This window comes from Melanerpes formicivorus, unplaced genomic scaffold (genome assembly GCF_026170545.1).
Source record: "Melanerpes formicivorus ecotype bairdi unplaced genomic scaffold, bMelFor1.0.p_v2 SCAF_17, whole genome shotgun sequence".
NCBI classification, from domain to species: domain Eukaryota; kingdom Metazoa; phylum Chordata; class Aves; order Piciformes; family Picidae; genus Melanerpes; species Melanerpes formicivorus.
Window position 1 is genome coordinate 10317278 of NW_027142369.1, and position 15755 is coordinate 10333032.

Consider the following 15755-nt stretch of genomic DNA (forward strand, 5'->3'; position numbering starts at 1 on the left):
GCAATCTACTACAAAAGAGACATATGTAACCATGGCAATGACAGAACAAAAAATCCATGATAAAAAAATAGAGAGGGAATGATAAAATGAATGAGGAGGAGGGCCAATAGCATTCTGGCCTGCATTAGGAATAGTGTGGCCAGCAGGAGCAGGGAGGTCATAGTGCCCCTGTACTCTGCTCTGGTTAGGCCGCACCTTGAGTACTGTGTCCAGTTCTGGGCTCCTCAGTTTAAGAAGGACATTGAGACACTTGAGCGTGTCCAGAGAAGGGCAACAAGGCTGGTGAGAGGCCTTGAACACAAGCCCTATGAGGAGAGGCTGAGGGAGCTGGGGTTGTTTAGCCTGGAGAAGAGGAGGCTCAGGGGTGACCTTATTGCCCTCTACAACTACCTGAAGGGTGGTTGTAGCCAGGAGGGAGTTGGCCTCTTCTCCCAGGCAACCAGCACCAGAACAAGGGGACACAGTCTCAAGCTGCGCCAGGGGAGGTTCAGACTCGAGGTGAGGAGGAAGTTCTTCACCGAGCGAGTCATTCGTCATTGGAATGGGTTACCCAGGGAGGTGGTTGAGTCATCGACCCTGGAGGCGTTCAAGGGGAGATTGGACGTGGCACTTGGTGCCATGGTCTAGTCATGGGGTCTGCGGTGTCAGGTTGGACTCGATGATCCTCGAGGTCCTTTCCAACCTGGGTGATACTGTGATACTGTGTGATACTGTGAAAACAGCAGACTGTCAGAGCAACAGAAGCCAATTATTATCTGGCTACACCTGTACTAATTGTGAGGGAGCTGACACCTACAAAAACACAACAAAAACAAAGGACCCCCAGAGTATTAAGGCTGGTGCACAGAGACTACACTGTAGGGCAGGAGCAGAGAGAGTTGCTGTTTTTCCAGACAGGACTGTGTAATTTCCACAACACTTCTACCACAGAGCTCTTCAAACTAATGGAATTGATAGATTTTGCTGAACTGAGAGCTACTTCTTTTGGAGGCATCTCAGAATGGTATCTGCAATATTGCTGCACAACACTCCAAATAGCACAGAACAACAGCAGATGCATCCTTCAATTGGAGGAAAAAAAACAACTACCAAACCATAAAACAGCAATTCACATTAGAAGTGGATCTGGCTCTTTATCACCTGAACCTAACATGCTTTAATTAAAGTTACACTGTAATATTCTTCTAGGAAATGGCAACTTCTTTACGTTTTTTTCTATTAAAATCTGAGCACTTTTTTAGTTTGGATTCAGCAAAGTGCTAAATATGTTTTTTTACAATACAATGCTTTACCTTGCAATCATCTAATGTGTTCTGTGCAGAGATCAGACTTGCTGGAGTTTGTAAAGATTTCAGTCGATCTCTCTGAGCTTCCAGCCACTTGTGCAGAGTCTGTGCTTTGTTCTCATTTTCCGTGATATCCTCCAAGAGGTGTTCCAGGTCTTGTATCTGAAAGTTGCAGAACAATTTAAACCTTGAGGTGGGGAGAAAAAGGGCTCCTCCTCCTATGACAAAATTTGAGAATACAATATTTACATTGAAAACACTATTTAAATATTTTCAAATTAAAAGCTAAAAAGTTTTACTGGCTCCTTAGGATCTGACCTTTTTCCCTAGGAATAAAACACAACAGTGTGGGCTGAAGCTGGTGGCCTGTAGACCTCACAAGTTGGGATACATTCATATGGAGTCTGAAAACGTCATTCTCCCTAAACCCCACCCTAACAAAGTTACTAGTTACTAGTAAGCAAGGGAGTTCAAGTCTCCTATCCTCAGTCTTGGCCTTGAGGATCCATTAAATCCTGTAATGCACATTCTTGAAAATGGTCAGAGAATGTAACTCCCCACCCCAAACTGAAATTTTACATTGTGCAGGACTGCATTTTTTTTTCCCACATGAAAATGTTTCTGGAAGGCTTTCAGAGTCAGAAAAATTTGAGAACTTCCTGTTTGACCAGCATTCTTTATATCTGTATTCAGGGAGGGCAGTTTCTCCCAAAACCCTGTAAATTTGGGAGAGAAACAGAATGAAAGAGGAAGGTGCTGGTAGAAGGATTCATCTTAGCAGCCTCATGTTTGCATTTTGGGATGCTAACCTTCCCCTGGTCTCTTCCACATCACATGAGTCACACTAGCTTTTCTGGGCACTGGGGCCCACAAGCAGCAGCATTTAATTTTGGATGCATGGATTATTTCTAGCCTCAGTAGGATAAGTAATTCTGGGGAACTGTTTGAACCAGATTTTCTACAGAGGAACACAGCAGATGTGTTGGTACAGTTAGCCTATGTGTAGAACTTGCCTATCAACTACTGATCCTCAAAGCATTCCATTGGGAAGGCATATTTAATTATTGCAGCAGGAGGATGCAACACAGAGCAACCCATTCCCAGTGACCAAGGGGGACTGGAGCACAGCTGGGAGACAATCCCTGCTGTGCCTTTTCCAGTACTTTTGTATGTCCCCATGAGAATAGGGACTGTCAATACTACTTAAGCACTTCTTTGGCAAATTCAACTGCTACAACAGGAAAATGGGTGGTAGCTTAATATATATTTCTCATTCCTATCATATGGTATGTGGATGGGCTGTTTGCTTTTTTGGTGCTGTGTTTGCCTGGCTGCTTGTACCAAGCAGTGTAGCACCTCATCTTTCCACAAAATATCCAGGGTTTTCTACAACTGAGTTTTAGATGTCCCAACCTTCACAGCACCCCAAGCTTTAACAGATGTTGCTAACAGGTCCCCCTGCAGACACTACCCTGAATTCTTCCTTTTTCTGTTTCCTTCAGACAGGTCATTGTTGAAATGTCACTGACTATTTTCTACATATGAGGAATCTTATTTTTTTTTCACCTAATACAGTCAATGAGGGTAAATCCCATGAAGAGCAGATGTTGTCTGTTTTCTCTCCCTGCAAGTTACAGTACAGTTTACCCTCCCAAACTGTGCTGAGGTTTGTGTGTCTGCCCACTACTTCATAGACAACACCATAGGCTGTCCATGAGACAGCAGATTATACAGCCAGCAGAAAGTGCAGGGACTGTGTCAAAAAGCACTGTGTCAAACAGTGTTTTCAGACTTGGGGTGAAAGGCTGCTTGCAAGATGCAGAGTACTGGCACAGGCAAGATCAGATTGTGAGAGAGAAAGCAATGAGAACTCAACCAAACCTTTCTGTTCAGAGATGCCTGCAACCTGTGCCACCGTAAGTTCATCTCTCCAAGACACTCAGCAAACTCTGTCCTTTCATACCGCTTGCTTTCCACATCACAAGTGCTCATCTGCAAGAGTGACTGGTTAACAAAATCTACCATCCACTGTTTAAAGTTCATTTCCATCATATATTCCTGGATGGGAAAAAAAAAAAAAGAGAGAAAGCAAAACAATTATTTGGGCAGCACATTCCTGGCTGAGTCTGAACCATGACCTGGCTCTAGGAATAGTTCTCAATTTTTCCCATTCTATAACTGTGCAGCTATTTCCATCCACTGAAACTGTTGCAGAAAATCACTATTATTACACAGGTAGCTCAAGGTAATAACAGGCTAGAGCTGGACTAAAGAATACAACCTAGGGGTACCAGACCCACTGTACATTGGACAATGCCATCACACTGTCATGGGCCCAGATATGGCTATGAGTGAGGCCTTCCCACCCTCCTGCAATTCACAGATAAATGCAGACAGGAGCTTGTGCTCCTTTACCAAAATATCGGGTATCAGAATGGAGTATCAGAATACCTGGGAGGAAAAAGTATCTTCCAGAACTAACATTCTTGCCCAGAGACAATGAGACTCCTGTAAGGAAATGCCTTTTTCTTTGAAATGGTATTAGAAGAGGGGAAGAATGGGGTCCAAAACTGTATTTAGTAGCACCCAGAAAAAAGACACCAGGGAATATGACAATAGAAGTAATGAAGCTATAGCTGCTTTCATGTAGCAGTGACCCTTATCCTGGCTTTATTCTCACCATACACATCCCCACATTGCTGACAAGTGCAGAAGACACATCTACCAAGTGATCTTTAAATCTGTAAAAGGTTAAAACCAGCACCTCACCTACATATTCTAACTGCCAGATCCAACTGATACAGACCAAAATGTTATCTAATTGCTATTCTAAGGCACTTTGAAAGAAGTGCTGACATTGCCACTTGCTTTACATGCAGTACCAAAGTGCCTGAGAACTACAGCTGTAGGCTAAGAACTGTCATCCTGTCTGAACCCAGAGCACAGCTTGGTAGCTCTGCAAGGGCAGAGCAAAATAAGGCTCTACAGGGTCTTGAGGCTGGGCTCCCTGGCATCTGTGGATATATAAGCATGGCTTGAATCTTTCCTGTGGCTGGGCCAAGCAGCCTCTCTGTCAGTGGCGTTTTAGAATCTGAACAGAGCTAAGAGTCTGCTGCAACCTCTCTCTCTGCAGGGATGTTCATCTTGTCCTTCTGGCACATCTTCTCTTTTGATGAAACATAATATTCAAAACCCCTGTTCTCTACCTAAATGGATCCTCGCTATGGAGCTCCATTAATGAGGTATTCCTTAATGAAAAGTCAGATGAAAACAGCATGAACTTAGTCTGTCTTCCTAAGGAGGTATAGCTGAACACATTTTAGAATTTAAGAGAGAGGGAACAAGAGAGGTGTGACAGCATGAGGAAAGGAGATTATAGTGCAGTAGGCAGTAGATGTATTGAAGTACAGGCAATGTCTTGTGAGGTATGGAAACAAAAGGTTTTTATAAAAGAAAGATGTTAACACACATTTGAGACTGTTTGAGGAACTCTCCCAAGAGCAAGGGGAAGGATATGACAATGCCTGAGAACTGTTTCTATTCTTGTTACAGCCAAACATCTTGCAGAAGGCCTTTACCTTGTACTTCTGAAGGAGGTTTTTGACTTGGGCAGCACTACATTGTGAGTTTATTGGTTCCTCATGTCCCTGCTGCTGTTCTACATGGTCCAGCCAGGTCATTAGCTCAGCAATGGCTTCCCGTGATGAAAGTTTTTCCATCTGAAGCTGGGGGTAGAGCACATAATGAATCCTCTACACTCTACTTGTTAGAAGTATTACAAGGAAGGTGACATTTGTATTTGTAGAAAGGCTTGGGCACTATAAGTGCAATTACCAGGGTATGAACTTGAAAGTGAGCCCTATGCTCCAGAGAGATATGTGAATGAAATCAAGAAAAGTTTGAGAATTCAGAAATTTGAAATAAAATTCTTTCCAGTTGTAACAGCCTTGCATATAAAACTGTAATGATGACAGATATGTGCAAAAAAAGGCCCATGAAGAACACTTAAGAATAATTAAAGAAGGGTAATTAATCTGCAGTAGAATATTGGGGGTGTTCTGGAAGGAAGACAGACAAATAATCAGGAAAAAGATGCTTTGAGGGCCTCACGGAGCAGCCAACTGAATCCCAACAGCAACACATAAAAGTCATTCTTTAGCTTGAACTGTGAGAATTTCTCCTCACCTGGTGAAGCTTTTCTTGGATGGCTGGCAGCTGTGTAATCAGTTCTCCCCATTTTTGCTCAAACTTTGCTAAAGATGACCTAAGTGCTGCAGCATCAGCTTGCTTCACATGAAAGAGCTGGTTGGCAGTGCTCACCACAGATGACTTCAGTGATGATTTTTCATTAACTTCCTTAGAGAATGACTGAGGTGAATGGGAGAAATTTAAAACAAGGTAAATATATATATATATATATAAAAATACATAAATAAAGAAGGCAAATCGGATTTTCTGTTACAGGATGAACTATCTCAAACAACAGATTTTAGCCAGATAAGAAAATTCAGATGTGTTCTGGCAGCAGGTAAGACCTTCTGATGCCAAGCCTGACAATGCTGAACGTCGTTTTGTTGCTTCACAAGAATTGGGAATATCTTAATCCTCATTTCACAGAGGTCCAAAGAGCAAGCCCAATCCTCAGGTCTCTGGCCAGCTTATACCCTTGAGTCTAACCTTCACAATGCTTTGCTTTCACACTTTGCAAGACTTCCTCTGTCAGACCTCATACTGGGGCTACGCCTCCTGGGGAGCACAGCACCAAGGGCAGCCAAAGACATGAAATACAGTTCAGTATGTAATCTCCTCAGAATTCAGCTTTCCATCTTCATAGGCCTGCTGTCTTCAGCCCTGTTCCCTGAGCCTACCACCCCAGATTCAGTTAGTAACTGGCCTATCAGCTTGGCTGAACTGCTGTATCTGGTATTTGACATGAGGAGCAAGGCAGAAACCATCCTATTAGACTGTAGGTGCCTAGGAGATCCTGCCTGGGCTGGGACTGTTGCAGTTTGGAGCTCATTACTAGAGGATTCCGTTATGATTTATGCACTCTGGCAGGCCCTATAATTAGAAGGAAGGTCTTTGGTGTGCTGTCATCCTCACAGTTCGCCACAAGGTGGTTTTAGGGCACACAGCCATTCAGTGCTGGGCAGCTTCTGGGTTATAGCAAATACAAAAACCACTTGAAAGGGCCATTTTTCACTGGAAGTTACAATGTCTTCTATCTAAATGTGTGAGGAGAAATACTTACAAATAAGCTGTTGATGTTATCCCTGATGGTGGGAAGATCTTGCGACACGTTGAGAGACTGCTCCTTCCAAAAATTCATTCTCTGCTGGGCAGAATCCAGCCATTTAATTAACTCCTCTGAGTCTCTGTTGTAGCTACAAGGAGGAAACAAAGCACACATACATCTCCTAGATGAGTCTAGGATACATTTCTCACCCTCCAAGTTGTCCTCCTGTCTCTGAGCAGGCATGCGCTATTCTGGCACCTATCAGGCTACAGAATCTTGCAGAAGCATGGCTACAGCATGGATTGATGTGCAACACAGATGTTCTTCAGGAGGTACCCACAAAACTGTTCCTATCATCTCTTTCCAACTGATCAAGTGTTCCTGAAAGCATCCTCTTTCTATAGTCACCCAGCAGTTGTCAAGATCACATGGGTGAAAAGCACTTTGCTGAATGGAGGTCCAAACCACCAGAGGAGACTGCACACTTCAAGATACAGTGCAGAATACACAGCAGAGGTCAATACTAACAAATAATGGCATGTTTTGTCCACACTATGGGTCCAGCCAGCCTGACCTTAGAACACACAGACCACAAATAAGGAGAGGTGAGCTTGGTATATCAGCTGGTGGACTGGACTTTAGAGCCTCAAATCATCTCCACTTGACTGCCAGGACTTCACTTCTGATCACTGCTTTTTTTCCTTTCTCATTTTTAAGTTCAAGGAGGTATATTATTCATTAATTCACTGTCATATTTAAAAAACACATCAACAGAAGATCAGAAACTATTTTAGGCTGATATCTCTAATGGCTTTCTACATTATACCCACCTGACCAGGAGTTTGAGTAATGTCTGAAGTCGGTGTAGCTCATGGCCAATCTTTTTGGTTAACGACAGCCACTGCTCTTCCAGCTTCCCAATCTGGCTTCTTATTTCTGGAGAGCTGACAGCAGGCAGCAGTTTCTTGCCTTCTTTCACCAGCTGGTAAAGTCTGGCATGCTTTTCATCAACACTGGTTTTGATTTTCTACCAGGATATGGGAAGTTTGCAAAACAGTATTATTATAAAAAACTGAAAACAGATAGCAAACCATGTATCATTTGTTCTCAGGTCCTCATTTTCCAAATGTAAGAAATCTGCACTTCATTACATGCAAAAAAGGGATGCAGGGTAATTTTTTTGTTTGTTTCTTTTGGACAGATCAAGACATATCTCAGTATAATTTCATACACTATCACAATGACTGTGTTATCACAGAATCACAGAAACATTCAGGTTGGAAAAGATCCTCAGGATCACCAAGTCCAAGGGATAACCCTACTCTGCAGGGGTCACCCCTAAACCATATTCCTAAGCACCATATCCAAGCAGCCCTTAAATACATCCAGGGTTGGTGACTGATGGGTTGAAGTTCCCTCCCCCCCCATTAAGTTCGCCAGACTAACTCAGTTAGAAGCAAATGAATCTGTATTTACAAGCAAAATCTACACTCTAGAATGGAATGCAATGAATAGCCTGGAGAAGAGGAGGCTCAGGGAGACCTTATTGCTCTCTACAACTACCTGAAGGGAGGTTGTAGCCAGGAGTGGGTTGGTCTCTTCTCCCAGGCAACCAACACCAGAACAAGAGGACACAGTATCAAACTGCACCAGGGGAAGTTTAGGCTCAAGGTGAGGAGAAAGTTCTTCAGAGAGAGAGTTGTTAGCCATTGGAATGGGCTGCCCAGGGAGGTGGCGGAGTCACCATCCCTGGAGGTGTTCAAGAGGGGACTGGATGTGGCACTTGGAGCCATGGTTTAGTAGTCATGAGGTCTTGGGTGACAGGTTGGACTTGACAATATTTGAGGTCTTTTCCAACATTATTGATTCTATGATTCTATTAATATGTACAAAATATACAGTATTTACAATATTATACAGATATTTACAATTAGCAAACAACATGAAAACCCCCCTGGCCAAGAGACCAGGAAAGCCATTTCATTGCCCCCCACCCCCTGTCCCAAGAGTGAGAGGAGCGGAGAGAGAAGCAGAGAGAGAAGCAGTGCGTTAGACTTAGCCAAGGTCAGCCAAAGCACATTATCTCTCCTGAGTGAAGCAAAACAGCTGAGACGATAAAGAAGAAGATAAAAGAAAAGAGGAAGAATTGTTATGGCACAGGCTCCTCTTATTCCAGATATTGCCCAATGTATTTGTTTAGAATAATCTGTTCTTTTCCTTTTTACACCCAACAGTGATTATTTACATTTTTCTACTTTTCTGCTCAGAATCTGTAACTAAATTTTAAAGCTATAGCCTAAAACCACCACAGTGACTCAATGCCTGATCAGTCTTTCAGTGAAAAGTTTTTTCCTAATATCCAGTCTAAACCTACCCAGCTGCAGCTTGAGACCATTCCCTCTTGTTCTAGCACTAATTACCTGGGAGAAGAGACCAGCACCAGCCTCTCTACAATATCCTTTCAGGTAGTTGTAGAGAGCAAATAAGGTCTCCCCTCAGCCTGCTCTTTTTCAAGCTAAACAGTCCCAGCGCCTTCTGTTGCTCTTCATAATGTTTATTCTCCAGGCCCTTCAACAGCTTCGTTGCCCTCCTCTGCACTCCCTCAAGCACCTCTCTGGTATTGAGGTACCCAAAACTGGACACAATACTCAAGGTATGGCCTTACCAGAGCGGAGTACAAGGGGACAATCATCTCCCTACTCTTGCTGGACGTAGGATTTCTAATACAAGCCAGGATGCCATCTGCTTTCTTGGCACAGTGCTTGGGCTTTTTTTGACACATGTAAACCTCAACAAATGGACAAACACTCTTTATCAGGTCTGGCTGCACTGTCCGAGTACATGACTGCGACTGCCCCCAGCAGAAAGTTAATTTCCCTCTTGTTCTGAGAGGGGCTTCAGGCTCTGTCCTATTTTAAAAGTAGTTACCACTGTTTTGGAGGAAGCTGTTGGGATAATTATTCCACGCTCTGGCCTTCAGACTGAAATTCCAGTGCTGGGACCACCCCCAAAATCATCTTCTAAGGCTTTACTACTTTGTTTCTGACGTCTTTAAAGACAAATAAAAGACTAGAACTAGCTAGCTAAAAACTTTTTAAAAAATTAAAATGAAGGAAACTGGGCAACTTCACACTCAATGGCTACGCAAAAATGGCGTATTTCCTGTCGCAGTGATACAGGCACTGTTTCAAAAGCTTTACTGTAGCTCAGAATTTGCTGGGAATGTCCAATTTCTTTCATGCAATCAAATAGATTAAACCACAGTAGTCCTTTTAGCCTTTATAGCTGTTGAATCTCAATACCGCGCTGGACTCAATATAAACTCAAAGACTCATTAATTCAAAACATTTCTAATAGAGGGGGTCTTCTGAAGACTGAGAAAGGTCAGACCTGTGAGGAATGCAGAGCACTCCCTGAAGATATATCACTCAGTTTACTGAACACTATTTCTTCTTAAAATAAAAAAAAACAAACCCAAACAGTAAAAGCTGCTTTCATGTCCTTATGTTTAAATGTGTTTAAACCATCAATAAAATGTCTCAAATTGCATTTGGAGGTTCTGCATAAAGGTGTAGCTCTGTCATCAGAGATGCAGCTGGGAACAAACCAAGAGCCTATCTGCCATTCTATACAAAAGGCATATTCTCTTTGGACAGATAAAAATCAGGACATCTCATTCTGAATTCTCAGGATTTCAAAAGGATCTGGTAAGTCTGTAGACCTTCTGTTACAACTAGGAGTTCAGTTACTTGAATATGTATTCAGACATTTCCATATGTTTTCCATCATGGCAAGAATCTCGATCCTGAATTAGAGAGAAGGAGCTCTATGTTCACTCCAAAGCTCCCTGCTGTCCTAGTGATCCATGTAGTTTTCATACCATCTTCTCACAAATATGCACATTTGAAGACCAAGTTCTAAAGCAGCTATAGTCATTACTCCCTTTCAAATGAACTTGCAGCCTCTGGCTGAAATTAGCAGCCTGATTGCCTGCTACTTTAAAAAGCAAGTTGTCATCTTACATCCATACACAGACAAGATACAAAGCAAACAGTGCCCTGTAGACTGTCTTCTCTTCACATTCCAACTAATCCAGCTCTACAGATCCATGAGAAGAACCAGCCAGAGACACACATAGAAATACCTCTAGAAGTGCAATCCTTTCCATTAGTCTTTCTTCTGTTTCTTCAACCAAATTAACAGAAGGCAATGCAGAGGTAAGTGACTCTAACTCCTTGTTGAAAATGAAGCATTCATCATCAAATTCCATCCACTCCTAAAAAACACATTGCATAATTAATAGAGCACACATCTGTCTACATTTCTGTCTACATTTCTGCTACACCAGACTGAGGCCTTAATGCTTATTGTAGCATCAGTAGCTCTTGCTTTAATGCCACAGAAAATAGGTGAATAATATGGAAATATTAAAGTAAGACATGATTTCACCACTGATTAAGTATTTAATTCTCCCATATTGTCAAGGTTTCTTAAAGGGTGTTTTAAGATCAATTTTTAGGTTTTACTTTAAAGGAATGCTAGTATTTTTGTGCCTTAAAAGACACTCCAAAATTATTGCAGTAAGTCATGAAGTCAGAGAAAAGGGTGGAAATGTGCACTTTCGAAGGGTTTCAGGGAAAAAACTGGTTAACTGACACACATAGAACAAGTAATAAAGTGTTGTAGTCCAATAAACAGAAAAGGTCAACTGCTAGCCAAAGAACAACTGGTGTGGAAAGGGCTCCCCTAGACATAGCTCTTCTCCTCCTTCCCTTCAGCTTTTATTTGGGGTTTCTTTTGACCCATTACCTTTAGCAGGCTCTCTAGATGTATACCATACTGGCAGGCCTTCTGCTCCAGCAACTTGACTTCATTCACCAGCTCTTTCCAGAATTCCTCTTTCTTTTGTAGGATAGAGGGAGTCACTTTCTTGGAAAACACTTGCATGAAAGCCATGTGGGTCATGAGGTTGCGGAAAAAGTCCTGAAAAAAAACCCAAACACAAGTTAAAGCTTGATTTTTAGGAGAGGTTACCCAGCCAACACAGCAGAAGTATGAACACAACTGGAAAAACTCATGGAGAATTGCAGCCAGTTTCAGGGACTCTCATACCTGCAGTCAAGAGTCTTCTACCCAAATTCTGCATCAACCCAAGATGAGTAGTTACTAATAATTGACAATTAGAATATTTTCAGTTGTGAGGGACCTATAATGACAACCTAGTCCAACTGCCTGAACATCCCAGGGCTGACCAGAAGTTAAAGCATGTAAGGGAATTGTCCAAATGCCTGTTGCAGTGTGTGACCATCCTCTCTGTAAAAAAATGCTCCCCAATATCCAGTATAAATCTCCTCTATTTTCATTTATAAAGAAAAATATCTACATTTATACTTTCAGGCCATATAAAATACAAAGATACTATAGGATGATGATGGAAGGGAGAGTTTAATTACAAATAAATTCATAATTTTGCCTGAGGTAGTTATCTCCAGACATCACCATTTCCCACTTCATTTCACCTGGGTGGGAGGTGACTCCAAGCACCAAGGCTATAAACACTTCTAAGGCCTAGGTAGCAGGTAAGACAGAATTATCCTTTGGGAAAATTGGGTTACAGCTGGATTTAGTTATGACTCTGATGAGCTCTTGGGCAATGTCTGAATCTCAGCCCTTTTCCCCACAAAAAAACGCTTTGAAGATTTGGGATCACACTCCTCAATCCAGATCTTCACTAAGAACTAATAATGTTTATTTTCTTTCCTTTGTAAATACATTTCTAATATTTTGCTTTGCTAAGGGTAACTTGCAAGTGAAAAACAATTCCTATTACTGAAGTAGTAGTTTGCAATGTTTGGCACCCTGAAGCAGTTCTTAAGGGAGCTGGAGCTATGTGGAGCACTTATTGTCCTGGAGCATTGGAGCATTGTCATGACAGATTCATCTTCCAGTCACTAGGCGCTGGGAAGGGCTTCTTGCCAAGCAGCAGGACAGCAAGGATGCAGGTGCATTCTCAGTCATCTCCCAACAAACATATAGCAACTAGGGATAGGGGACACTGGATTGCCAAGGGGAGGATCTAAACTATCCTCCCTTTGGAAAAAAGGGCTGTCGTGGGCAAGTTTCCTCCATCAGATCATGATGTCACAGAATGTTCAAAGCAAAGGCTCAACTCCCACTTGCTCGACAGCAACTTCAGGAACCTCAATACGGATTTATTACCAATAATTAGAAGGACATGAGTTCTCCTCCTATCAGTGTGTTGGGAGATAAGCCCAGGCATTACTAAACAGACAAAACTGAAATCCCAATCTTAATTTATCACCAAAACTGCAGCTGTAATCACAGATTCTCCTTATTTCAGTGGCTCCAATTTTGTTCTACTGAAAACTTTGCTTTGTTTTCTGCATGTACTCCAGACCTTCCCTACACCAGGAGCTAGTTATTCTTCTCTAACACTGGAGAGAAAGCAATCACAGAAAATAGTGTTCCTGCTATGCTGATCTGAGCAGAGCTGTGATAAGCATCTGATACCTTGTGATTTTCCAGGTGAGACTGTAGAGCTGCTCTGCTCCTTGTTAGATGTTTTGGATCTTGTGCAATCTTCTCTCGTCCAATAGCTACCAGCTCTGCAAATCCATGAAGTAAGTCCTCATACTGGCTCTCACTGATGGAAGGAGAGTTCAGTTCCACATACTTTGCTTTCAGAATACTCCACATGTCATCCAAAATATCCTACAATGTAAACACAGTTTAGTGATTCATGAAGGACAGAAATGAATCCTACAACCCGCCCCCCACATTCCCAGAATGCAAAATAACCATCAGCCTTTTGATGCTAAGAATACCTTGCTTAGAGAAGACTCAAACCATGCTGAGGAAGTGAAAACTGTACTGTGCTCTTACCTCTAACTTATAAACTTCCTGGATTAAGGTGACAGGTAGTTGAAATCTTTCCCCATGGCCTCTCAGTTTTGCTACTTGGTTTTCTAAGTTTTGCAGCTCCAAAGCACAGGCATCAGTTTTCTAAATTAAGGACAAAAGAAGCTGTTAGGACAAGTTCTGTTCCAGTAAACTTTCATTATCACTAGTAGCACAGCATGTCCAAGGACTGGATCTCTGTTTGCTGTGCTAGCACTTCATAAGCTCACAAAGAGACCCCAAGTTCCCACAAGCTTCTAAACTAAATAAACAAGACTGTCCATGACACAGCCAAGAAGGGTATTCAGGTCTTGTGTCTCAATCCAACATTCAACATTCATTTCGGTTTACTAATAAAAGAGCAGCTAGTAGAAGGGATCACAGATGCAGAAAATACCACTTTTTCTTACAGGTTAGAAAGACTTAAACAGGGATGGATTGAGACCTGTACTCTCTGAAGGAAGAGAAGCTATGTACTTCTGGCATTATTTTTCCAAGAGGTATTGTGTTACAGACTATATCCAAGGTAGTAGAGCCTGCTAGGGCATTCAGCAGTTCTGACCATAGTTTTCAGCATGCCTGTAAACAAGTTTATGAGCCTGTAACAGTTTGAAACACCCTCTTTGATCCTCCAACAAGTAGGTAGATGGCAAATAACCCTTCTGGGGAGGATACCATTTTCAGTTCTCACCTAATCCCTATGAAGCCTGAGGAAAAGAGTTTAGCTGGTCAAATGCTGTAGAATGAAGTGCTCATAAATGCTGAATGAGCAGATAGATATAAATACTGGATTATAGTCTCACAAAAAACCTGGTAGTTTTGCATATAAAAAGGCATAACGTGTGAGGTGCTGTACTTTGTGTAGCTCTTTTTCTTTCCTGCCATAGCATGGGGTGTGTTTGCTCCAAGAGGTTATGGAGAGACTGGTTCCTCCAATCCAACTACTGAAATGACTTAAATTAAGTCTGACTATTTATTGAGGTGTATTAAAGGAGGGTGACAAATACTGAACTATCTCCTTCCCTTATCCTTAAAACTTAAGTGAGACTCAAGCAGTAGAAAAAGTGAAACTTAAAAGATTGCAGAAAACTGCAAACAACAGCTAGTGCTGAGAGTTTTTCCTGTCATTTCCTTCAAAGGAAATCACCTGAAGTTGTTCAGGAACATTATGTCCACGTATCTCATTCAAGCATTGTTGCAGAGTAGCTTTTTTCTCAGTTAACTGATCATAGAGCAGCCTGGTTTCATTCTGCAAGTCAAACAAATATCAGAAATATATCATGTATCAAGAATGACCAGACAAAACTACAGTTTTGCAAACAAACTGGTTACCTCTTACAGCACAAGCACTTTGTTTCTCTTACAAAATTAAAAAAACCCAACAAAACAACAGGCAACAAAATAAAGAATGTGCATTATGGGCTTGAAGCAATAGAGAGAAGAATTCTGTGCTCTGTGTAGTGCAAGAAAGTAAGTGACTTGGTTACAATGATCCTCTGCCACTCTAAAAATCCCTGGAATTTACAGAGATGCAAATCCTTCTTTTCTAAAAATGCAAAAATGAGCCCAATGCTGACGTATGATGGATTTTGCAAGTGCAACAATGCAAGACTAGTCCTGCCACTGTTTGGAGAAAATATCCCAGTGTTCTTCAGAGGAACTGGTTTATTACTCAGCAGTAAAGAGCTAGGCTGACTTGCAGATGATGAGCACACTGGAGTTTTAATGGACATCACAAACTATATTTCAAAGACCAGGCATTTCTTTCAGTCTAAATACCTGATCCGAGTATTTTCCAGTAGATTTACATTTCCTAGATTCTAGTAGATTTAGCCTATAGAAAAGTTTCTCACTATTTGCTTTTCCAAAATAGAATAAACAAAACAAAACAAAAAACAAATGCAAATTTGCAAAACTACGGCTTCTGCTACTGCAGCATAAAAACTAAAGGAACAATAAATACAAAGGGTTAAATCAATCTCCATTGCATAGCAAAAACTAGCCCAGTTTCAGACATGGCATCACAAGTGAAGAAGCTTGCCTCTCCTGAGTCCATGCAGCAGCAGAAAGAACGTATGAAATCCTCCTTAGCCTAATCCCTACACACAGAAATTTGCTATAGCCTGTAGCCCAGCATGCACTTCCATCCATTCTGCATGCAAATTTTCTGCTGTGATCAATGCCTCTAAGGTAGTCAGCATTGCAAAAAGCACTGTAAAACAGCAAAAATTTGCTTCCTGGGAGGCCAAGACAAGTTTTAGTATAAAAAAAAAAGCGCCACCAACCACAAAACCCAAACAAAAAACAAAACAACT

At 41.7% G+C, this 15755-nt stretch overlaps 1 protein-coding gene across 4 annotated transcripts in view; it reads right to left on the minus strand.

Annotated features, from left to right (window-relative positions):
- The window catches only part of LOC137446378 (nesprin-2-like), a 190285-nt gene that overhangs the window by 55761 nt on the left and 118769 nt on the right, over positions 1-15755 (minus strand). For all 4 annotated transcript variants that reach the window (XM_068148919.1, XM_068148917.1, XM_068148916.1 and 1 more), the window contains 11 exons: positions 14588-14689; positions 13426-13545; positions 13054-13254; positions 11332-11505; positions 10667-10798; positions 7353-7549; positions 6538-6670; positions 5472-5654; positions 4865-5011; positions 3168-3344; positions 1293-1448 (listed from right to left, as the gene is read on the minus strand). In XM_068148919.1, coding sequence (XP_068005020.1) covers positions 1293-1448; positions 3168-3344; positions 4865-5011; positions 5472-5654; positions 6538-6670; positions 7353-7549; positions 10667-10798; positions 11332-11505; positions 13054-13254; positions 13426-13545; positions 14588-14689 — 1722 coding nt within the window. The remainder of the gene's footprint in view (positions 1-1292; positions 1449-3167; positions 3345-4864; positions 5012-5471; positions 5655-6537; positions 6671-7352; positions 7550-10666; positions 10799-11331; positions 11506-13053; positions 13255-13425; positions 13546-14587; positions 14690-15755) is intronic.